Raw genomic sequence first — 26724 nt, forward strand, 5'->3', positions numbered from 1 at the left:
ACACTACACACTACTTACTTTGTGGAGATAATGAGAGAATAACACACACACCTGGTCATGGTACAGCTGGGGAGCTATCTATGCATTGAATTTTGGTCCCTTAAAAAGGGGAGGACCAAAAGTCTTCACTTTTCTTTCTTTCCTGATGTTTTTTTCAGCTGCAAAATAAAGTGGTAGACATCAATGTTGTGTTCAAATATTTTGTTAGATATATTTTCTGCCAATGAATGCATTTTACATGTCATTGGATATTGTATTATTAAAAATAAATTAAATATTGTATTATTGTTAAAATAAATATTAATTATTTTGTTCATCAACAATAAATATTTTAGACTTGAATTTTAACAATGATTGTAAATAAACCAAAAAAAAAAATAATACAGTACAGTAATCCCCAGTTTATCATGGTGGTTACGTTCCAAAACTGCCTGTGATAAACGAAAAAACACAATAAACAGACGCCGTATGAATGCTATTTTATGTATACCGTACTGTATTAACATTTATCTTAATTTTTTTATGAATAAATTATTATTTTAACATAAAACTCCTTAAGAACAATTTCTTATAAGTTTTTTGGTCTATCATGCTATCCGTGAGAGACCAGGAAAATCAGCGAAACAAATTAGTTATGTGGCAAATGCAATTCCATGATAAACCGGGGGCGTGAGTTTCGAACCGCGGTAAAGCAGGGGATTACTGTACTGCTGTATCTTAAAAAAGTGACAATTTAAGAGTCTGGGCAGAATCCAAATCTTGAAACTGCCCACACTCTACATAATTTGGCTATCAGAGACAGCTGGCTTCCATTTAATTGTAGATAAATACAGAATGTTATGTTATTGAAACAAAATGACAAGCACCTGCACAAGTAAATGCCATTATATGGGAACAATTTGGCACAATTCTTTTATGGTGTAATGCTCACATGACCAGGTTTTACATCCCACAGAAAAAGAATTATATCTTAAATAGGGGAAGAGAATGGGTTGTTTGTCATGGACAGCATCCTGTAAAATAACACTTCCTCCTCAGCCACTGATGTTAAACACAGGGGACAGAAAGGGCTAGTGTCTAAAAATGCACAGTGAGTGGGAGTGTGAAAATTAAGAGGCATTCTCTTAAGGTTGAGACAACCTCTTTTTTTTTTTTTTACTTTTACTTTCTTATGCATACACACACACAGAGAGAGAGAGAGAGAGAGAGAGAGAGAGAGGCGAGCTAACTCCTGCTTCAGCACAACCTGGATGATGACTGCTGCCTTTTTCAGTTGAACACATTTTCTTGCCCCAAATTTCACTTCAGTTTCACCTCATCTCTCCATACTACATTAACCCCTGGCAATTGCCTTCCAAATGACCCCATTACTATGTAATTGCATCTCTCTCTCTCTCTCTCTCTCTCTCTCCCCCATTTTACCCTGCTAACCCCATAGATGCTCCCCAACCTTCATTCCAATCATTGAAACCATATCAATTGCCAGGCACCACAAACCAGTGTGCCCACACACAAATATGCATACTTCCTTCCAAAAATATGTGGACTCCTGAGAATATATCACCCAATCCAAATCCATGCACATTACTATATTAAGTTGGTCCCCATTTGCTGTTTTAAGAGCGGCCACATATATGCCATATATCATAGCTTAATACAGGAATTTCCAAGCCTACCTGCACACAGTCTGCATAAATGTAGCTGAAGGTGTTTATAGCTGCCAGACAGGTATGTAGAGTTAGAAATACAGTGGAACCCAGGTATGTCGATGTCCTAGGGGGTTGCCAAAAAGCATGAAGATAACCGATGATCGAGATAAACGAAAATCAATATGGTGGCAATATATTAACGTGCTTGAAATTTCTTTATGTACATGATGTGCGTTAATAAATAAGAATGTGCATGCACGTGTTTTTGAAGGGTTTTTTTACACAACAGCGTTGCCGCGATTTGTTTGATGAAGGCATGCTATAAAAATTTACATACAGTACATGTTTGTTAACTGTCAGGAATCCACCTGCCACGCCCCCTTCGCCCCCTTCGGCGTGGCAGGTGCTTTCTCGGCCGCTTTCTCTGAAGCTCCCGGCTTCAATCGCGCACATATGGTGCTCGTTTAGCACTCATCACCAGCTCCTATTTAAACTTCCACACTCTCACTGTCCGTTATTGTTGGTATATGTTGGTTCACGGCGGTCGTTGTTCTCGCTCATGCGTATCCCGGTATGTGCCTTCCCACCGGCACTCTCTCAACGGCTGGTCTTTTTTCCCAAAGCGCATCGCGGATTTCCCACGTTCCGCGCTGCACTCCTACCAAGCACGGCTTTCGCCTTCCGTTCATCGCATAACATTTAACAACAAAAGGCATATGTGCACTAACTAACAGCAGAGATTCACCAGCATACAATACAACACCTGTAGCATCTGTAAGGCTTGATTTTTTTCCACTTTCGCGAGTTCTTCTGCGGCTGCACAGTGGCGATCGACATAACTGACGTTAAATGGCAAATTTTTCCCCCCTTGTGCTCGAGATATCAGGGTTCGGTGACATAAAAAAGTCGACATAACCGATAAAGAATGCTTAGACAAAGCGAGAATTTGGCGGTTCCACTTCAAAAACGTCGACTTAATAGGGTTGTCGAGTTAACCGAGGTCGAGATAAGTGGGTTCCACTGTACTAATGAAGCTAACACTGGAGCTTACAAACTCATGACAGCTAATTACTAAGACAAATAGTACAGCAAAGATACTCTTGACTCTTTTAATCAGTATGAGCTGACATTTACGTCATTATATTGTCAAGACAGTCCTAATGTTAAATCTACTTAACATGCTAATTGTGAGTTCTCTGGAAAGATATTTGAGTACAAAAGGCATGGGGATAGGCTCAAGAAGTAAAGAGGGTTTTTGTTTGTTTTTTTGTTTTTTTTTGTACACCACCTATTGCTAGAGACCTAATCCTGAAGTAATCTTGTCTAATATACCTTTAACTAGAATCTACATGACCCAAATAAAAGGGTCAGAATTCAAATGCAGCTAAAGTAGTGAAAAGAACTAGCATTTCTTTGCGAATCCTTGAGCTGCACAATTCCCACAAGGGAGTGAGTCATGGCTTCTCAACTTTACTACACACATACACCTACACAAACATGCAAATACATGGGGAAAGCAGAGATGACAGTGATGTATTGCAACTGGTTGCAGATGTCGAAGACAGGAGCAAGGCTGGACCAGTCATGGGTGACTGGGTCAAAGAGGGGTATGTGAACCAAGAGAAATAGTAGGGAGTAGTTTACATTTGATTGTGTGTCGAGTTCTGTGTTACTCTCTACTTCAGACTGCAAACTAGAAGTGTGTGTCGTATGGACCAGACATTTTTGCATTTTGAGCAAACTGAAAAACATTATTTTATTTAACTGAGCCAGATGCACTGTGCACCTTCCTGGCAAACTATGTTTTTCCCAAAGCAGAAAGATGTGGCTTATAGCAATCAACATTTAAAATACATTATTTTAATATTTGCCATTTTTGTTTGACACGTTCTACAAAGTTCAGATCAATTTTGAAACAACTTTGCTAATCAAATTCAATTTTGAGATCCAAGCAAAATACAACAAAAAACAGATAAACATCCCTGGCCCATTTTAAACAGGATTCTTATCAGTGTCAAAATAATCAGTAAATTATGTGTGCCAGAACCCATGCAGGTGCCAGAACCCATCTGTGCAAACTTGTTCTCATTATAACTACTTGTTACATTTAAAATTAAAATTAAAAAACATTTAAGCAACATGCATGATTTAAAATTAGTTCGGTAGCTAGCCAACTAATGAATTTAGCAAACTAACTAACCAAGGTATTTGGCTAAATAAGGTAGCCATTTACCTTTGCTTTATATGTAATGTTTACTTCAGCATAGCATATTTGGTTTATAAAATCCTTGTTTTATTTATATATGGACTTTTGCAAATAAGCAATTAATCCTTTTTTTTTTTTTTTGCTACATTCTAAGTAGCCCTGTAGGATTTGGCTTTAGTTGTATATCTTTCCCAGTCTTTTAACAGTAAATTGGCACTCCAAACTATTTTAGTCTAAAGGGATCACAGTACTTCTGCTCCCTTCCCAGCCTTGCTGCCATTGATGCAAACAAGAGTCTCAAGAGTCTGCATGCAAAAAACACAATACAGAATGTAAAGTAACAAAGGACAATTTGGTGCTTCCAGCACTTACTTATTTCTCTATGCTCCATATCTATAATCAGATTCATTTGTCCTTAGAAACTTATTTTCTCTAATGATTTAGCACTAAGTATAAAAATATTTAATCTGAGGTGAATAAAAAAAAATAAACGTATTATGGTAATGAAGTCAAGCAACCTTCAATTTTTACTGTATTGGTAGATCCCCTTATATACTAATTCTTACTGACAATACAATGTTTTTAACTATAATGTTTGGTGACAAACACAACTCACTTCTCAAAATAAAACAAAATAAAAGATTAATAGCATATTTTACATATTACACAAAAGAAACACAATTTGCTCTTCATATTTCAACACATTCAATTCAGAAGTTTTAGAATTTTATTTGTTTAAAGCTTTTAATTTTCCGCCTTAAAATGTAATGACCCACATGTGATAATTAAAAAAATAAGAAAGGTACACAAAAATATTGATTTAAGAGTGATGTGGAGAGAAGTGAAACATTTCCAATTTACTCACTTTACATTTTTTACAATCTGAAGATTTAGCTCTTTTAACAATGGCATTGCCACAATGCAATACAGAAATGTATAAATATACAGTGCATTCAATAAGTATTAGAAGCCTTTTTGAAAACCAATCTTAATTAGAAAAAATAAATAATAGAATAGAATAGAATAGAATAGAATAGAATAGAATAGAATAGAATAGAATAGAATTCAGGTGCATCCCCTTTCTCTGGATCATCTTGGGATGCTCCTACACTTTCATTGAAAAACAACTGTAGCAAATTTGGAAATGATTTGGAATCAAGCCACGAGGTCAATGTAACTGCCTGCAGAGCTCAGAGACAGGAGTGTGTCAAGTAGGGCTGAAATGATTCCTCGAGTAATTCAAATAAAAATAAATCTAATAATTTGCATTGATGCTTCTTTTAGTCCATTTAACTACTGGCAACACAGAAGTTACTGCAGAATAAAAAAAATGAAAGAATGGTGAGAAAACTACAAGGGCTGAGGAGAAGATTCATATTGAAGCCCAATTCCACCATTAAAATAAAATAAAAAAAGTTTGCCTAATACCAACTTTATTTCTTGCAATTGCAACTTTATTTCTCGCAATTCCAAGATTTTTTCCTTGCAATTCTGCCTTTTTTATTTTGCAATTCAGACTTTTTTAGCCAATCGGGCAGCATCACCCCCCTTCTGTAGTGCCAGAAAACTTTAAAATTGCATTGTATCAAACTAAGTCTCCGATCCCTGGAGGAGACCTCTGTCTAACAATCAGTTCTAAAAGAGACAAAACAAGACAGATGAAGAGGAGCCTCTTTTATACACCAACATTTTCAAACTTCAGGCCGACAACATGGTTACCGGTGGATGCACCACTTTGGAAAATTTCTAACTAAAACAAAGAAAGCACCGTACAGCGCGCTTATTTTTATTTTTATTTTTTTAATATTCAGAAATTTATTTTTATATTTGCATTTTGATGTAATATGGCAATTAAATGCACTAAATGGTTTTCGTTTTCACAGATATTTTTGTATGCTATTTCAACAATAAAATGTAAATTTTTAAAAAGTGAAACAAATGACACTCATTTTAAGAGACCTTTCCTATTTTTTTTTTTGTTTGTTTGTTTATTTAGTATTGCTCTTTAATAAAGAAAAAGTACTTTATTACTCGTTTAAGCGTTGGAATAATCAATTAATTAAATAATTGATAGCTGCTGCCCTAGTGTCAAGGCACAGACCCAGAGAAGGCTGTCATTTCTGAAATCAAGGGCCTTGGTTAAAAAAATAAATAAATAAAAATGACCAGGAGCCCAATTGTCACTCTGATTAAGCTCCAGAGTTCATGTGTGTAGAGAGGAGAAACTTGCAGAAGGTCAACCATCACTGCAACACTCCACTTATCTGGGCTGGAAGAGTGGCTTCTCCTCTGTGCAAGGTACATGAAAGCCTGCTTGAAATCTGCAAAAAAGAAAATTCAAATTTCATGTTTTCATGCTTTCATGTGTTTAATTTTTTTTATTTTTTTTATTTAAGAATTAGGAAGGCCACTGTGCTCTGCGAAGCAGTAAGATTTTTTTGTTGACTTTCCTAAGTCTGTACCTCAACAAATCCTTTGTCTGAGCTCTGCAGGCAGTTCCTGTGATCTTTTGGTCTTGCTATGCGTTTTCAGTTTTTACATTATATAATATATATTATATACAAATTATGTCCTGTCGAATGAATTTGCCACACCTGGACTTCAAACATACAAACAAGTGTAGTAACAACTCAGAGATGATCCAGAGAAATGGGATGCACCTGAGCCATGATTCAAGTGTCATAGCAAATTGTCTAAACACGTATATAAGTTTGATATTTTAGTTTTTTTACTTTTTAAGAAATTTGCAAACAATAAGTAAATTTAACAAATTGATTTTTTGCCTTTTCAGTATGGTACATACAGTAAAGAAATCTGGAAAAAAAAAATTAAAACAACATAATGAATAGTCTCAATAGTTTGAATAGTTTGGAATGCACAATGCATAATTAGCAAGCCAGAGGCCATGGTGGTAAGGAAAACTCTGAGATGGTGTGAGGAAGCATCCAGAAACAAAAAGAACCAGACTGGATTAATTACTAAATTGTAAGTAAAAAAATCCCTTCTATAATTGTGTACTATACAGTCAATATGTGTAACCATACAATTTATTAAATATGAAGTACATTTTTTTAGTTGTTATGACATATTCACTAATGGTGAATGGTTTTATAAAAAAATAATAATAATAAAAAATAATAACAAATTGTGGAATTTTAGTTGTAAAGCTTTCATACCAGTTGTAGTCCTTAGCCACTGCAGCAAAACTGTTTGTGTTAACTGCATTCTAACACTATCTTTATCTTTAGTTTGTCCATATGGAACCATATTCATAATCAGCGATATTTCTGGGTCTTTGCCCAGTATTAATGTTGCAGAGGAACATTTCCAAAGAAAATTATTCAAGTGGTGAAATATGATAATTAAACCATGTGAAATGTGTGTGAAGCTTCCAAACACAAGCTGACTCATTCTAAACAAAAAAAAACTACATGAGGTATGGTAGTTTTTTATTTATAATAACAGCTCTCCAGTAGCCCACATTTACATTGTTTTTATATCCTATAAGCTTATATCCTGTCTAATATGAAATGCTGTAAGGATCAGACCAATACTAATTTATTTTGCATCTCTCACTCTCACTCTCACTCTCTCTCTCTCTCTCTCTCTCTCTCTCTCTCTTTCTCCCTGTTGAGGTTTCCTAGCACTGGTTGTCAGGATGATGTCTCCGAGTCCTCCAAACGTCAGATAAAAATCATTGAAGCTGGCACTGGGCATGTTGACAGCAATTTATTTGAATGTTTTGTCACTATGGAGCTGCATTCACTGAAGGCTGTATGCTTAGAAGACACATATGCTTTCTGCACATACACATACACCACACACACAGAGTCAGACAAACAGGTGTATTCCAGCTAAAATATAAAAGCATGCACCACCATCCTAACACTTCACAAAATACCTTTGTACAATTTTTGTGAGTCTTTTTTTTTTTTTAATGAAGACAAGCAACTTACACACACCTCCAATTGCACATTTTAATGTTAATTAAATATTAATTGCATGTAGATTAGCTTTCTTAGACTGAATCTTTTCTTTTCTTTCTGAGACTCACTGCACACTCCAACACCATGGAGGAAGATACTAACACTAGCTGTGACTGCCCCGACTCCAGCAGTTCCTCCTCCTGAACCGGCATTTCCTTTTTATATATTAATAGGTATTTATAATAATAAATTTGCATGTTATCGCCCACCTCCAACTCAAAATTAATTGGCAAGTAGCATGGGCCAAATAGATCATATGCGAATAGGGGAACTTGACTATGAGGTTATACTCCTAGGTAGGAGAAATACATGCCAACACCTTAACCTCTTTAACCAATTGAGGGCAATGGTCTCTATTGCTCTGTTGACAAGTATAATAGAGAGAAATAAGGTGCAATTGGAGTGACCCAAATCAACAGATTCCACTCCAGTTCTAGGACTGGCCCAATTTTTTTCTACGCTGGATTAGTCCAAGAGCTACTGGCAGATCCCCTCTAACCAAAGTCCAAGCCAAAATGACTTTTTCCACCCCATTCGGTATACACCATTTTGTCACACTTCCATTCCGGCTTCACAAGGTGCCGGCTACATTTTGAAGATTGATGGATCTGGTTGCCCCACAAAACATGCTGATGCCTACATAGTTCATATCATAATTTATATTAACAATAGGTGGCAGCATGTGCACTATGTGAGGGCGGTCCGAAAACCTTTGATCAATCTAAAAGCTTTGAAATGTGCCAACAATGTGTGAACCAAGCAAATGTGTGATTGGATGGGTGGAGGTATAGTACATGGACTTTAACTTGGGCCGTGGGCAAATGTATCCGTAAATTAGTAAAAATAATGTAATGGAGGCCTGCCTAAGACCGAAGACCAAAAAGCAAGTAAGAAGGTTCCTGGCTTTGTGGGAGTCTACAGTGGGTGTATGGGTGCATGCAAGTGCATAAGCTGGAGCAAGCCACTGAAATCATTTTGTTCCATTTTGGAATAGAAAAATAAATCAAAACATACTAAAACTAAATCTGCCAAAACTACTATTTGTAATGTCCTCAGAAATAAAGAAACTACTGGTGTACTAATATACAAACTACTAACAGGGTTGCCAAAAACAGCATCTGATGACAGAAACATTGTGAGGGCTGTGAAGAATATGCCAAAAAAAAAAAAAAGAATCAATTGCATCACCTTTTACCGGCACTCGTGGGAAGGTGACAATTTACCATTTAAAAAGACTGTAAGAGCAGAAATATAAAAGCCATTCCACAACATGCAAAAAATGTCTTTAGTTCGAGGTATTGGGAGGCAGATTGTGGAATTCACAAAAAAAATATAGAGATGAGCCACAAAGCTGAAAGAAGATTAACCTTTACCAAGGTAATGAAAAATGTAGAGAAGGAAAGGATTTGCTCATGATACAAAAAAATAATAAAACACAAGATCATCAGTCGAACAAGTCGGAAAATGTGCCATAGCTTAGGCTTGCATTAGTGATCTGGAGCAGGGTTAATAATCTTTTCTAATGATGCAACACCTGATGTAGCACCTAGTCCAATTGAGGGGGACTTCCTCATGAAGCAGAACAACTACTTCTATTATAACAAAATATTTACTCGGGGGGGGGGGGGGGATTGGAAGGTTTTAGGCTGGTCCCATAGAAGGCCTAAAACAATCACCTGCTCAGTTGTAAGTCGCACTGAATAAGGGCAGTTGCCAAATGCCATGAAGGTAAATGTAAGTTTACATTAAGTGATTCCACTGGATTGCCAGCCTGTTGCAGTTATTGTATGCAAGGGATAGACAACCAAATAGTTAGTGTTTTTATTTTAAAATGATCTCTTTTGCTCAACTACAAATAGCTATAGTCTCATTCATATTTTCATCCATTCCTCTTGAAATAAATGTATTTATTGTATAACAAAAAAGTTGCCTTGTTTTTTATGCTAACAAATGTTACTGATTAAATTATTCTATATTATTAATAAACTTTGAATTATATAAATCTCACAAATATTTTTTGCTGTGGTGTATGTCATACATTTATGCTAATGTTTTAAATCATTTTGGTATGTAAAAAAAAAACAGAATCCCAAGTACAAATCTCAAAAATACAGATACATTATGCCAGTTGAAGCATCTGTAGAACAGAAGACCTAGAAAGTAACATTATGCATTTAGTTATGTTCTACTAAACATAAAAATCTTATGTTTTGTTTTAAAAGCAGCTAACTTTTTTCTTAGATGATAAATATTGCCAGCAAGCAAACTTTTTTGTGCACTTTTTTCTGGAAGTTTGAGTTCCAAAAATAAAGGTTGATATTACACCTATAGTTCACAAAAGTTTAATTTCATTCTCATGTGCTAAGGGAGCTGATGTGCCTTGAGGATTTTTTTGTGTTTGTTTACTGTTGCATAAAATCATGAAATGCAGCAGTTTGCAAAAAGTTATTTCCAATGAATAAAATAATTTTGTGTCTGTTTGTGTTGGTTCGTGCCAAACAATCTTGTGTACAGGGGAACAGGCCGGGTTCATAGAATAGAATAGAACAAGGATATCTTTGTATACTCTAGAATTATAATTTTTACTTCAGTGGTACTAAGGGGCTAACCATGTGCTTAAGCGAGGTAAATGAAAACAGTTTGTCGAGGCAGACTGGAAAAATTCAATGACTTGCATTGAGCCCAGCACACCTCTGAATTGCAGTCTGAGCCCCAGGCCTTGTCCCAGGTGTCAAGAAAAAATTTTAATCCATAAAATTCTGGTGAATCTTTTATGCTGTTTCTGGTGTCCATCTGTACCCTTAGAGGGAAGTGTCACTGCAAACAAATACAAAGATATTTTGAAAGGTAAATTTTATACAATCAAAATCTTAACCTGATTGTGGAAGTTGCTTCCGCGGTGACAAAGTCTCCATATACAGGGTACAAATATAATAATTGTATATTTTATTTTTATTATTCTTTTTTTTTTTTTAAGTTTAATTATGTCAGATCTTTTCTACCTTTCCATCTTTCCACCTGAGATACAGTAAACAACAAAATTATATCCTGTATGCTGCGAGAAAGGGCAAAGGGTATATCGTTAGAAAAATGAGGATGAAGCCACCAGGAAGGAGGAAAAGAGAAAGGCCAAAGAGGAGGTCTATGAATGTGTTGAGCAAAGACTGCAGGTAGTTGATTTGAAAGAGCAGATGTAGAGGGTAGGGTAGTATGGAGACGGATGATCTGCTGTGCTGCCTCAACAGAAGCACCCGAAAGAAGAAAAAGAAGATTATGCTGGGAAAGTAATAAGGACATGTGGAATAAAATTGGCAAATTCCAAATATGCTTTGATTTTTTTTTTTTATGAATTTGTTTGGATACATTATATTAGGTATAAAATAAAATGATTATTCTTTGTGTCATTTATTGCCACATTAAAAGCAGCAATTTTATCAGGTATGTACATACTTTTTTAAATCCAGTGTAAATCACGTTATGGCCTTCATAGCCACCAAATCTTAACATAATATCCATACATGTGGGCGATTTGTAGTGATGATTTTTTTAATCTTTTGGAACCATGACTTATCCTTCAAGGATAGGTTCATAATATATTTTAAAACTGAACATTTTAAAATGAACAACCTCAATATGTGCACCATGTTTCTGTTTTAATTTGGTTAAATAATTTAAAATAATAAAGTATAAAAAATAAAACATTTTATGGGGAATCTAAGTCAGATGTCTCTCTGTAACCCAATACATGTTTTGACTTCTCTATTCTCCACTATCACTATTGTGATAGTTTCTTAAGCAATGAATGAAAAAGCTGTAAAATCCTGTCTGAATGTGTGAATACTATATTATGACTTAGAAATGAATTAACTTTTGGTGAAATGTGGCAGTTATAGACAATATCAGTGGAGCCCAAGCTGGAACCCATTTTGTTAGAATTATTCTCTATATAATTATACATGACCGTTCAAAGTACACAACTGAAGTAGTACACTGGAACAAATAGAACAAGGAACATTTAAAAAAATCGCTCACTGTTTCCACTTTGCCTGTCATAATGGTTTACTAATAATATCTACTTACAAAGAACATATTTACTTTTAATCACCACATTATCTGTGTTAAGCTGCTTTGAGACAATGTTCATTGTTAAAAGCGCTATACAAATAAAAATGAATTGAATTGAATTGAATTGAATTTTCTTGTCAATCATGCTCCAAGTTAGCCAAGTGGAAAAACCATCTGATCCACAGGAGAGATTGGTCAACTACCAAGACCTTGCTTCTCTATTGCCCACAGATTAACAAAATAAGCTACATCAGAGCCCAAGTAGCCTCTTCTGATTAAATATAAAATGCTGTGCTAGATTAAGTGAAATTTTATCTTATACATCATGCAATGTAAAAGGTATATTATGAAGAATAGCCTTTTAATTATAAACCATGTATGGAGTTTTATATTGTAGATCGTTTCAAGAACTGTACAGAATGTGCTACAGTTCTACTGCAATCCTTACACTTCCTACAAATGATGACAAATGTTTATCATCAAGCTTGTAATTATTTATTATTGTTAATACTGCATATTATTGAATGTGTTGTTGTATTTGATATATTGTTTACAAATCACTTATTTTACATTGTAAACAACTTACCGTTTACAATGTAAAATATACTAAATGACAGCAATTAGTTGAAGTACAAAATAAATTGTAAAAATTATTTGAAAAAAATTATAAGAAATAATTATCTTAATTAAAAAAAGATATAATTATTATAATTATAATAATCATTATTAAATTCATAGTAATGCAGTTTCATTTTTATGCTTTCTTAGCTGAGCCAGGTTTTGTATATTGACTAAGCATGAACTTTCTGGCCATTGTTTCCTCTGCAGCTCATCTTCCATAAGCTTACAACAGCAGAACCAAGAAAAGAGCAGAGTGCCAATGAGCCAGTTTTAAAAAAATAACTAACTTAGACACTGTTTCTGGGGCCTGCCAGGGAGTGATAGGAAAATGAAGAATAGAAAGAGAACAAGACAAAGACAAAGATGGAAATGTAACCCAAATAGTTACCTAAATACATATACTGCAGACATGCTGTTTTGTTATGTATCTGCTATTAGCAGTTCATCACAATCAACTTAACAAGAACAAAGACAGCTAAATGAAATCTCTACCAAATTGTATTAATTTTAATTTTATGTTAACAAATGTGCAAATTATTGCAAATCATTGCAGGCCATGATTTTTACACATTTAATGGACAACAGGACTTTGTCCCTAAGCTGTCGTGCATCTTTGCCATTTTGCATAATCAGCTTGAAATTTAAACAAGCTCTGGTCTGCACAAGGTTCTGACTCTTGATACTTGTATTCCCACATAGACCATTTTGATTATAAATAGCTTTGTGTACATTGAAAGAAAAATAGATAGAGGTGGCAAAATTATCTGTCATATACTCCTATGCACCTTCTGGTTTCTGCTCACCCCAAAACCAGAGCAGAAGAGAAAGACACTGGTCCTCTGCACTTATTCATTAATCACTATTTTCTGGAAGTTACAAAGATATTCATTTCTCTCATTCCAAACAACAGTGCAATTTAATAAAGTGTATGTTAAATTGTCTAGTGCAAAGAGAAAAGGAGAGGAAATAAAAACACTGTACCACAAGTTTACCAGAGCAAGGGAGAGTGAAAACAAGAGGAACAGGCAAAAGCTTCCCTCAGGGTTTGACTCTATTTATGCCATTTTACCACAACACCAAAACTGGATCAGCCTTATTTCCTTACAACCAGAGAAAGCTGGATAAAAAGGAAGATTAAAGATGGATAATAAAGAGAACAGAAAGATGGATAATTAGAGAAAGAGAGCATGAAGTCAGCCGCATTTAGAATGGGCTTTTTTTACAGAGTAAAGATTTATAAATAGATAATATTGGGGAAAGAAAAGTAGTAGTAAAAGATAGTCAGCTCCACATGTTCCTTTATAAGGTAAAGACTTTAAAAAGTGAAAAATGCTGCACGAATGATTATGTATTACTGTTTCCAGTGTTTCTGGCTGAGATCATAATAACTGTGAATAAGCCCTTGTCTTTTTAATGTTGATGTCACCAGAATACAAGTGATATTTTTATATTAACTTTGATCTAATATTTAAAAAGCAAGATAAAATAGATGTTGGTTTCAGGGTGACAGTTCATAATGGAAATTTTCTTGGACATTTATGTGTGCATTTAAGTCCATCATTGCTGCTTGTCGACAGAGAAGTGCCACAGAACAATGAATGCTTTATTAATGCAGATATTAACATGGAAGCCAGTGATAATGGCTTCCCTAATTAAAACAGAAGACAACACTGATTGAAAATTCATTGTATTGCAATATTTTCTGCATTTCTGCATTAAATATATCATTATAATGAGTGAGAAACTGGAGGAACAGCAGCAAGACTCAGGAGCTATTTTAAGAAATGTTAAAACAGTGCACTGGTTTCTTTTAAATCTAGACCATTAGTATTAAATACACTTGTAATAATAATAACAACAATAAATAAATAATAAAAAAATAAAATGAATGTCAGTTGAGGCACCCTAATAAAGATGAATACTGAATCATCTGAATAATATTCTGAAGTAATAAAATTATCCAGAGCAGCTGTGTTCAGTGATTGAAACAATTAATAAATAAGCATACAAAACAATAATAATTAAAATCCTCTTTGCATTAATGTCTTTCATTCAGACACTGAATGTTTAGGGACTTGGTCCCAATGCATCAATATTTTACAAATTAGCTGATCACAGCTAAATTAGAAACAATTGATTATATAATTATTAATTTATGATGTACTACACTTTACACGAATTTAATTATAACCTTATGGAATGGTTGACTATTACAAAGAAAAGCAGTGGACATATCAGAAGCATGCACAGAATAGTGCAAAAAACTAAGTCATTTCTGCAGTTGGAAACACCTGGTTGCTACTGTAATTAAGGTCAGCAGAGACGCTTGTTTAAGGTAACAGAAGGATATACAGTATCACAAAAGTGTTTACACCCCTCACATTTCAGCAAACATTTAAGTATATCTTCTTAATGGACAATACTGTAGAAATTAAACTTGGACATATTTTAGAGTAGTCAATGTGCAGCTTGTATAGCAGTATAAATTTACTGTCCTCTAAAAATAACTTTACATACAGACAATAAAAATGTCAAAAAAGCTGCCAACAAAAGTGATAACAGCTGTACATTATTTAACCATCCAATGTCACGTCCTATTCATCATGTTCATGTTTTTGTCTGCTTGACAGAACTATATACATTTATGTATCTTCTATTAAAGCAGTGAAAACGTGGGGCTTTGAGTACAATTCTCTCATAGTGAGAACATCCCACTGGATGTTCAACATGGCACCCCATGGCAAACAACTCTAAGGATTTGAGAATTAAAATTGTTGCGCTCCACAAAGATGGACTAGGTTACAAGAAGATTGGTAACACCCTGAAACTGAGTTATAGTACAGTGGTCAGGGTCATACAGAAGTTTTCTAAGATAGGTTTCACTCGGAACAGACCTCGCAAGGGTCGATCAAAGAAGTTGAGTCCTCATGCTGTGCATCACGTGCAGAAGCTGGCTTCAAAAAACAGACTCATGAGTGCTGCTAGCATTGCTTTAGAGATTACAGAAGTAGAAGGTCCGCTGGTCAGTGTTTAGACCACACACCACACACTGCAATAATTTTGTTTGTCGTCGTCCCAGAAAGAAGCCTTTATAGAAGCTGGCTCCCAAGAAAGCCTGCAAACAGTGACAAACTTCTGAAGACAACCTGTCCAAGAGCATGAATTACTGTTTGGCTCAGATGGTGTCTAGCATGTGTGGCAAAGCCCTGGTGAAGGAGTACCAAGAAAACTGTGTCTTGCCTACAGTCAAGCATAGTGGTGGTTGTAGCATCATGGTCTGGGGCTGCATGAGTGCGGAACTGCGGTTCATTGAGGGAAATATGGTTTTCAACATGTACTGTGACATTCTGAAGCAAAACATCACTCACTCCCTTCAAAAACTGGGCCAAATGGAAGTTTTCAAATATAAAAATGACCCCAAACACACTGCCTTGCTGAGGAAGCTGATGGTGAAGGTGGCCAATTATGTCTCCAGACTTGAACCCTATTGAGCACCTGTGGGGCATCCTCATGCGGAAGGTGGAGGACGTTAACATCCAGCAGCTCCGTGATGTCGTTATCGAGGAGTGGAATAGGATCCCAGCAACAACCTGTGCAGCTCTGGTGAATTCCATGCCCATGAGAATTAAGGCAGTAATAGATAACAATGGTGCTCACACAAAATATTGACACTTTGGACAAAGTTTTGGTGTACTCGGTTTTATTGGCAGATATTTCGACACTAATGTCTGCATGTTGTTATTTTTAGAGGACAGTAAATCTATACTGCTATATTAGCATCATACTGACTACTCTAAATAAAATAGATCTAAGTTTAATTTTTATAGTATTGTCCGTTGTGAAGATATACTAAAATGGTTGCAGAAATCTAAGTAGTGTACAGTGGTCCCCAAAAAGCCGCAAAACTTTGGACAGACCGCCGCAGCCCGTAAGGTACCTTGGTGAATTAATCTAGACATTGTCACTTTAATACAATAATGTGTTTTAAAAATTTACTTTAAAAAGAGTTTAAAATGTTACTTCTAAAGTTCCTGAATATTCGGTCATGCTGCGGATTCCCACAATTATAAAATAATAATGAGATAATCCTCAACTTGCTGTTAATTAGGTTTCAAATAAGAACCCACAAATTTTCCTAACCACAAGTTCCATGAATTATCGGGGGTTGACTGTACTCACTTTTGTTAGATACTGTAATAACCCTCTTGAACAGAAAAGCATCTCAGAAGACACAACATGCCCAATCTTGAAGCAGATGAGCTACAGCTGCAAATTACCACATCAGGAATCACTTCCGTCATCAAAGATGGGCGCAGGGTCACAGAAACGTGATAAATCATGGTTCGGGGAAATAAATCACCTTGTCTGAAGAATCTTAATTTCTTCTGTGAAATACAGATGGTGTGGTCAGTATTTGTCAACATGAATCAAAGAACCGAACCTGCCTTGTGTATTGCCCAGAGTGTTGTTGCCGATGATATGCATTCCTTTATAGACACAATTCAACACTCTAATAACGGCTACTTCCAGCATTATAACAAATCATATGACAAAGCAAAATCAATCTCAGACTGGGTCCATGAACATGACAATGAGTTTAGTGTACTTCAGTGCTCTCTCTTAGATTAAAGTTAAAGGTAAAGATTCTCTATCCAGTTCTCTATTCTCTATCCAGATGGGTATATTTGGGACGGGGTAGAATGAGAAATTCACAGCTTGCCTGTGCAGCTGACAAATCTACAGCAATTATGTGATTGAATCCAAGTCATTAACAATTAAGAATGTTCTTATAGCATTATAGCAAAGGGGACCTAGGAAGTATTATTATAATTTAAAGAATAGATGCCAAACCAACTTCAGGGTAAATTTACTTGACTCACTGGGTCATTACTGCGGTGTTCAGTTGCCTAAAATTAAATGCTCCCCCAGGGTTTAAGAATTGCTTCCACTCTCAGTGCCCATATTCTAGGCTACACTTTTAGCCTGCTTCACATGTTTAATTACAGTTATGGTAACTTGTTTGATTTGGAATGAACAAGCAATACATACATACTTTATACCTTTTGTTTTTTATCTTTGATTATGTGTGTGTTAGGTGTAACCACTGATTTACTTAAAAAATATATTGGCAAATGTATATAAATAATTGGCCATCACACCCCTATATGCTTTTTGAATATCCCACTACAAAAACATGGACTTTACAATCAAGTTGGTCCTCTTTTTGCTGCCATAACACACCTCAGGGAAGGCTTTCTGCTAGATTTTAGAATGTGTCAGGGGGGTTTCACATTCATTCAAGCATACAATGATTAGTGAGATCAGGGATTGATGTCAAATAAAAAGGACCAGCAGTCTGTGTTCCAATTATTCCCAAAGGTTTTTATTGGGGTATAGGTCAGTACTATGTCCACTGGAGTTCATACAAACCAACGAGCCTCAAAGCCATGTGTCTTCCCTGGGACTGAATAAGAGTGTAGGCAACTAATAGCCTACGATTCTAAGATAAATCACAAACAAAATCTTTTTTTTCTTTTGTACAAAACATTTAAGGCTACAGCCAAAATCAACATAAAAATAATCAATGAAAAATATGGATATTTGGTATGGATTTTGCTTATATCTTGAATTTGCTACTACATCTCCCTCACATATCCTCATCTTTGCTTAAATGTTAGATACGCTAAATATTGTGAACGTTCCTGAACTGTCATTTTTGCATAATTATTATCAGGTAGTATTTTGCACATTTAAATGTAAAAGTCTACTGATATCTCAAGTTTTTTTAATTAATTCTACACTGGGTCGATATAAATGCAGGATTGAATAAAAGAGCCATTTTAAATAAGTTATTTTAATTTATTTTCAGTATTGGCCAATTGAATCCATTACAGCTGTGTGTGTCTTAAGAAAAAGAAATGTAATTTTGTCAACAAAGTATTAGGACTGACATTTATTTAACATAGAGAATGACTATTTTTAAAACAGTAGATTTATCAGTAAATAAATTTTTGCCCCTTTATTGTTTATGTTTTTGTGTGGGTGAGGCTCAGTACTGCATGAACAAGTGTAGCTAACTTCCTATGATCTCTCTTAGGCCTCCCATTCCTGAACTGAGTGAGTTAAAAGGTCAGAAAAACAAGAAGTCAATTGCAAGACAGCCTATGAGCAGAAAGCAGGGAGGAAAGAGAAAGCTTGCTATGTTGACATTGTAATAGTTTTCTGTAATCTCCCTCTATTGATTAAACTTCACTTCAGAAAGAAATGGTGGTTCAAAACACTTCTATCCCTCATTCAGAAATGCCATATTGGGGTAATCTTTCACTTATTATTCCTTTGTTGCTCTTGTTTCTTCTGCATGAGTTCCTGCAAGCAGAACTCTGTAGCAGAGCCAAAGAACACAAAGCAGTCAAAGACATACAGTAAATCTAGTACAGATCTTAAACAACTCTCTACAGCTGCATACCATTTTTAGGGAGCTACCAAAGAAACGGATGCTTAAAAAAAGCCAGTACTGTATAAAAGACTGTATAAACTGAGCACATACAATTTCCAAAAAAATCAAGCAACCCAGATGTATGAATGCAAAAGAATTTAAAGACTATCTTGCACATTCCTTCCAAATGATTCATTTAAATGCAAAAAGCAAGTGAATGCGGAGGGGGCAAACCCCTCCTGCTAAAAACACTCAATTTACTGACAGCCAAATGATTTCATGCTGTCACTTAATCTCATTTCTTGCATAATGCCCTCTAATTAGCATATCAAAGTGAATTAATATTTCTAGGGCTTTAGCAATAGGGAAATCTTTACAGGGCTTCTTATGGTAGCTAGTGGAATGGCAAGAATGCTTCCTACACTGTATACATCTTATGTGATGAGATGCAAATGCTTTATTAAAAAATGTCTTTATGTAACTGTGTTTTTATTTATACTGTAAGAGTAAAATATTAAAATCTATATTTCAGCAAATATATGTACATATATACATACACACACACACACACTTTTGAACTATTATATCACACCCAAATAATAGTCAGATAATTTTATTACAACAGCTAGATAATGGTGTGAATTACAATAATTGCACCACAGTGTGGTTAATGTCTTGAATCAGAAAGTTTTGATTCATTTTCTATAACAGTTAAACTGTAAAACAGTTAAAAAGCTTAATGTATGTATATATATGTATGTGTATAGATATATTATAGATATATATATATATATATATATATATATATATATATATATATATATATATATATATATATATATATATATGTGTGTGTGTGTGTATATATATATATATATATATATATATATATATATATATATATATATATATATATATATATATATATATATATATACACATACATACATATATATATATATATAAATATATATGTCTTGCTAATTCATTTATTTAAATCATTATTAGATCATAACACCGTTCATGTTACATATTTTGAGGCAAGTGCAGGATGCAAACTGATGTGAAATATTTCCTAGCAATTTTCTAGAATTTATTTCTTAGAACTTTCCTACAGCAAGATTGCAAAACTTGTGGACAGTACAAACGGTTGAAATTTTAGGGGAAAAGGGTTTGATATAAACTTTTTTTGTTTTATTAAAAATACATTTTTGTTTTATGAAAAAGGAATGGGCCTTATGCATTGTTTTGTATATCAAAAGATTTATTGCTAAATCATTCATAGAAGCATTACTTAAGACATCTGATATATGAATATTGTATCATTCCCATGTCCTAATACTATGCCTGAGTTCATGTACATTTACACATAAAAGATTAACTAATGTAAACCTCTGTGTCATAAGACTGGATGTACAGTCATTTATAAGAATAATATGATATGATAATAATATGAGAATAATATGATAAAACATCTAATTCCTATAAATGACTGTAAATCCAGTCTTCTATCCAGAGCAATTTTTAGATTCTAAGTAGCGTCTAACAAAAACATATCATTATACTTCATACAAACACATCATACAAGTTCGTAATGCCAGAAGACAAAGTATACCATTGAGAAATTTTGGGAATTTCAGTCATTCATAATAGTCATTAAATAAGCAAATCAGGTTTGCCAAAACAACCCCATAAATGTTGACAAATACAATAAAGACCCTTATAACAAAATAAATGCTGGCATATAAACACGGCAATATGTTTCTGCAGATGACAGAATCACACTAATAAGGGAAAGATAGTCAAAGACAGATACAAGTCATATTCTAAGGATCAGGTAGCTTATACATAAGTTCTGTTTGTCACAGCGTCTGCTTCAAATGCTTCGCCTTGTATGGCTTGTATTACAAAATTGTATTAAACATGTAGCACGGAGAAATAGTCAGTTTTGCTCGATTTCATTTTAATGAAATACTAAATAGATCAAAGCACATCCACAAAAAAACTCAAAAACTGTCAAAACTTAATGATGGTAAGAGAAAACTACAAATATTTGACATTTAACTAAAAATAAAAAGTATGAACTTCCAGGCAGAGGCAACCAGGGTTTTCATTTAAATGTCCTGATGCACAGCATCATATGATTCATAATGCAATTAATTTTTACTACAGACCCTGGACCACTAGCCACAGAACATCTAGTAATGGTGTATGCATCAGCAAAGAATTAGTCAAAGGAATTTTACATGGTTACAAGATCACATGGTAATAGGCAGCAAGAGTCTTAATGTATTACAATATATACATTCTCCAAATTGTATACATATATTAGAAACATCTAACTTCCAAACTATCTCTACGCTGATTTTTCACAAGTAAATAAGTCTGTACAATTAATTTTTTATAAAACTTGCACATGCACACACATCACAAATGCACAAAAACACACAGGTCAGATTATCGCCAAGCATCATACAATAATATACTTCCCATGTAATATAATATAATATAATATATAATAATATACCTAGTCTTAACAAAGAAACATTTTAAAATTGCCAATAAATTTACACCTATAAGTATTTTTATTTTTTTTTTAAATGAAGAACAATGCTTATTAGTAGAAGCCTTTATCATCCTGAAACCATCTCCTTCAATAAACTAACAATGAAAATTCTAAAATTAAAATTCTAAAATTTCTAACAAAAAATTAAACAGCCTAATCCTTATTAAACCTTTTACATTACAGAAACATTACAGCACTGCCACATTATTACTACAATTACTCCTTTTTTCCAATTTTCTGTTTGAATTAAATACTTTTTTAAACATAGTCTACAACAAAGGCTCTGTGCTTAATGCACTTAGCATCTCCTGACCAAGATTAGTTATTTCTGAAAATGTAATGATGAATGTGAAGCAGATGTTCACTTGAGTTTAAAACAAAATCGGCACAAATTGCTTGTTAGTATATCAGCTTGTGTGTATTGAGAGAAAAACCAAAAAACATCAAAACACTAGAGCTAATAAGACGGCAGCAAGGTCCTCTAAACCATTACTTTTACACTGCATACTTTACATATTTATCTAGATATACAATACAAAACTGTATTAAATATTATAGACTAGGCATGAAAAAAAACTTGACAATTGCAAAAGGATTTACAATATTGTAATTAAATAAATTTAAAAATCTCTTGCATATGCAGTTATATAAAAACACTGAGTTAAATTACATTAAATGGAATAAAATTTTTTTAGCACTGATAATATTTAATAAATATAATGTTATTTATTTTATGCAAGGCTCACTTTTTTTTGTCCATGGAAAGGAATTTCAACAAGCTGTAAAGTACAGTTAAAACCTTTAGCCTCACCATTCACTCTACACTGAACAGACATAAAGAACAGCTCCAGCAGGCTGAGAAGCAAAGCATGCCAATGCTCTCCCCTGGTGGGAAGCTTCGGCTACACAGAAGTTTATTAAATTTTATGATCTTCCTCGAGTCACGTCTGCTTATAAGCCACACAAAAGCCGCCCATCGGGCAAAGTACAATTATATTCACTTCATTACCACACTGTTGCTAAACTTGATGCCCCAATGCCTGCTCTGATTTGGTATTAAAGCCTTTCTATTTCTATGATTAAAACTAAATATTTAAAAATAAATACTAAAGGAATAATTTTTAATCTTTCAATTGTTTAAAAATCAGCTTTTCCAGGGAAGAAAAAGCTTGCACTTTTTTACTAAGTAATAGCCGCATGCACCGTGTTCAGTCTTACTAGTAACTTATTCATAGTTTTAACCATTGGTATTTCTATGCCTTTTTTTACGATCATGGAGTATTTTTTTAAACCTGCTGCACTGTCAACAAAATATTGCATTTTACAATTATTCTATGTGTATACTGATCCCAAGATACTAGCTGTTTTAATAAGCAGAATGGAAAGAAGCATTCAATTTTATGTTCTTATCCTTATATGCTTTATATGATTTCAGTAATACGTTTTGTGTCTTTTTTTTTTTCTTTTGTTAGTAAAACAGTGACATAGCGACATGCAGTATAACCTTGTGAACACATGCTGAATTTACCACCAAGCAGCTCAAATGAGGCAAATGGAATAAAAATGTATTCCTACTAGTGCATGTTACAAATAATATAGTGTATAATAAGCAGAATTGTTTTTTGCCTTGAGAAAGATGTTTGCACATACTTCTAGGAAATCAGTTCCATGTTTGAAATAACTACTTTCCCTATTGTTAAGAACTAGTACAATAGTGCATGAGGTCCACCACATCTAAGATGAATTTTAGAAATCCTTTTCAGGACAATGTTTGATCTTAAATTAACGCCATAATACATCCTAATTAAACTCCTATCTATAAACTACAGTTAGTTAACAACATAATCAACTTAATTCTTACAATGCAACTTCCATATGAAATAAAGGCAGTAATTATTCACCATTTCAGGGAAAATCTCTCCCGTAAACTGGACAAATATTCGAGTAAAAACAATTGTAATATATATAAATTAAACAGGACCGCCCTCTGGAACACCTTTCTATGCACACAGTACGCCTCTTACGTTATTATATTTAAGCAAACGTGCTCCAAAGAATTTTCCAACAAAGGGGATGTGTGCGCCTTTTCGCAAACACAAGCCCCCACCGCATAACGCTGTATTCCAGCCAAGCGGCTCTGGGTCTTTTCTATAGAGGTTAAAACAGGGCAACATGGGAGTGACGCGGTGTAAATAAAGCGGATGCTTGACCATTCAGCCTGAGCCAGTGATTGAGCAGGCGGAGGTTAACGCACACTTTCGCCTGGTTACATCATTAAATGCTGCACTTCGGAGCAGATTCGAGCTTCTTTCAAAGCGCACAAGCGTCGGAGATGTCGCGCTCGTTGTGCAGTGTGACTGAGACACGCAGCGGCAACCGAAACAAAACTCCGAGAAGAAAACCCGACGGAGGACGAGTTGTAAAGATGGCGGTGTGTTAATGTTTGGTGGCTCAGAGGTGAATTGTTGTCCAGACGCACGAGTGTAATATTTGCTCTTTGGTTCAAAGCGCAAGCACTCTTACCTGTTTTCTCCTTGATCTCGCAGAGTACACTGAAGAGGGCAGGCTTCATCCTGTGGCAGTTCAGGCCATGTTTTCTGTATTAGCGTGGAAGAAGAGAGAGCATCGATATATAGATATGGTCATTTGAAATTAATAATTACGCTCTTTGTATCTGAATGATTTGTACATTCTTTCAGTTGATGCGCGGATCATTTGCAAACATATTTGTAAAACGGGATTGTATGTGATGATAACATAAGCGAATAAATAAACAAGTGCAAGGATGAGACAAGACTATCCAGACCTCCACAGAGGAACTTGAAATGGAAAAAAAAGTGTTATGACATGAACTAATACAGATCGTGTGCACGTGTGGCTATAATGTTGGTTAGTTTGTGTTTAAACATTTATATGTATTAGAATAATAAATAATCTGTGTAGCCAAGTTCAGGAAGGCAAAGTGCAACATTGGCTATAAATTAGTGAGCTGAGATCTGCTCAGTATAGATTTTTCATGTTTTCGGATGCCAAAGAAAAAAATATATAGAGAGGTATCTATGCAACGGTCTAGCTACAAGCCACTGTAAAAAAATGGCTAGTAAATTAGAACCTAATCAATTTACAAAAAAAACCTAAAAAACAAAAATGCACCAACTTTGCCTGCGCCTCGTCCAGACTTTGGTCTGTAATGGTCATGATTTGATGGAGAATGTCGCCGATGTCTTGCTTCCCGTCGGAGCCATCGTGTCCATGTGGAGGCGGAACTGCCATGCCCCCCTGTACCGTGTGGCCAGCCAGAGTGACACCGCCGAGAGTCTGCATAATTCGGGCTTGCTCGTCCATCAGTTCACCGCAACACAATCAATGGGCTTCTGAGAAGGGAATGAGCACATTCAAAAAAAGGCAACTTGACTACAGCAGGGTAAATATCGTCTCCGAAATGTGCAGGGAAAAACAATTTCGCGGGAACGTGAACGGCATGAATCACCGCCAGCGATACATCAGAATTGCTGGTCCAAGGAATTTCTCAAAAAAAAAAAAAAAAATCACCGTTTACAATTCCGCGCTGTACAGTTCCTCTCGGTAAAAGTCAGTGCTGGGATTTCAGATTATTATTTAAACTTCAGGATTCGGGTGACAGCGATAGATGCTGGAATACAGTCCGAACCCGCATGCCAAAATCACTTTCTGTCTGAAGCTCCTCGGGGATTATTTTTTTAGCAGTCTACTTCACATTTTCTCTTTTTAACTTCACGAAAACCTGATCAGACCGCACCACCATCAGAGGTATAAAAAGAGTGAGAGAAAACTACTAATTTAGTCTGACGGTTAGCAGGTAAGATAGTAGAAGTGAATGAACAAATAGTTTAAAATAAATAGACATAAACATGTAAAAAAAATAGTCCAAATGTTGCTTGTTTTAAAAAAAATACCTTCTAAACCGATAATTAATTATTAGTACCGGTAATGATAATTGTAAAAATGTAGCAAGTAAAAGATTATGGTAAAACATAAAAAGTGTTCTTTGTTTGTTATATTAAGTGAGGAGTGGATAGAAAACGGGAAAGCAATTAAAACAAAATCATTACGCACAATAAAGCGATGCGCAAAAAAAAGAGTTGCTTGCTGAAATTGATGAGGCGCGCGCTTGGGCTGTGTGTGCTTAATGTTGGTTGATGGCAGCGGTAGTGAGCGATTGACAATGTGCCAATGTGTATTCTCTCAGTGTGGACGGTTCAGAGCTGAAGGCTGAGCACACAAAAAATATGACACACAAAAAATCGACTCAAAGCCACGCTCCGCCTTCCGGGGAGGGGTTTGGTTTTCTTGTCACTTCTCGCCAGAAACCCAAAACAAAATGCGAGATGCCACTAAATCAGACCAGTGATGATAATGATCAAGAACATAAAAAAACCCAAAAAAAAAACAATGAAGTCCCACTCCCGCGATAGAACTCCCGTGCTATCAAAATGACCTCACAAACATGAATGACGAGAACATTTGCAATAAAATATAGAAAAGACGTACCCGAAGTTTTACACTGGTTGATGCTATAACTGATAATGAATTGCTCTAGCTCCTCGATTTCTCTTGACTATAGCAAAGTATGGTCGCTGCTACCAAGCCTTGCTTGCAGGCTTGGAGAACAGAGGACATGTTTATAACATTGGAAAGAAAAAGCTTAGAGCCAATCCTCGTGTTTCCAACGTTTGAGTGACGACCAGAGCGTCCAATAGATCACTTTCATAAAGCACGTGGGCCCGCCTTCAGTGCCGGACTACTATGGCGCTTGGAGAGAACAACTTCTGATTGGTCGTTGCTACGGTGACACGCAAGGCATAAGAAGGCGTTTCTGCTCGGGGCTGCTCTGTAGTTGCTATGGTAGCAGACTAGTCTGTAAATCGGGCGCGCTCTACTGACGCTAGTGCCACTGACGCTTTTCCTTTCACCTGCTTGATTTTCAGGAGTTTTTCAACCCTAATAAACATGCGTGTAGTTCAGTTTTTTAGTTTGTCCGGTGTTTTTATTTTACAAGTATTTTACATAAAGATTGTCTTAAACATTCAGCCCGATAACTATTTCACAATCTTTGTAACGTGTAACGTATGTGCATATGTGTAGTCTCCTGTGTTCATATAGTGTAAAATGTTATCATATTTTACCTGATACCCACCACCACCATTTACATTTGT

At 35.1% G+C, this 26724-nt stretch overlaps 1 protein-coding gene and 1 long non-coding RNA gene across 9 annotated transcripts in view; one reads left to right on the forward strand and one right to left on the reverse strand.

Annotated features, from left to right (window-relative positions):
• pbx3b (pre-B-cell leukemia homeobox 3b) overlaps positions 1 to 26724 on the reverse strand; it is a 125553-nt gene that overhangs the window by 88327 nt on the left and 10502 nt on the right. For 2 of the 8 annotated variants that reach the window (XM_046871788.1, XM_046871785.1), the window contains exons 1-3: positions 26060 to 26448; positions 24687 to 24903; positions 24053 to 24126 (exon numbers count right to left, since the gene is read on the reverse strand). In XM_046871788.1, coding sequence (XP_046727744.1) covers positions 24053 to 24126; positions 24687 to 24874 — 262 coding nt within the window. In that variant the 5' untranslated portion in view covers positions 24875 to 24903; positions 26060 to 26448. Of the gene's footprint in view, positions 1 to 24052; positions 24127 to 24686; positions 24904 to 25081; positions 26012 to 26059; positions 26449 to 26724 lie in introns of those variants that run through there. The other 6 variants (XM_046871791.1, XM_046871792.1, XM_046871789.1 and 3 more) reach the window with 6 other exon arrangements.
• Positions 19982 to 24328, forward strand: LOC124400157. Its single transcript, XR_006928329.1, has 2 exons — positions 19982 to 23986; positions 24076 to 24328. It is a non-coding gene; the product is annotated as an uncharacterized LOC124400157 (long non-coding RNA).

Source organism: Silurus meridionalis, chromosome 17, assembly GCF_014805685.1.
Source record: "Silurus meridionalis isolate SWU-2019-XX chromosome 17, ASM1480568v1, whole genome shotgun sequence".
In the NCBI taxonomy this organism is placed as follows: domain Eukaryota; kingdom Metazoa; phylum Chordata; class Actinopteri; order Siluriformes; family Siluridae; genus Silurus; species Silurus meridionalis.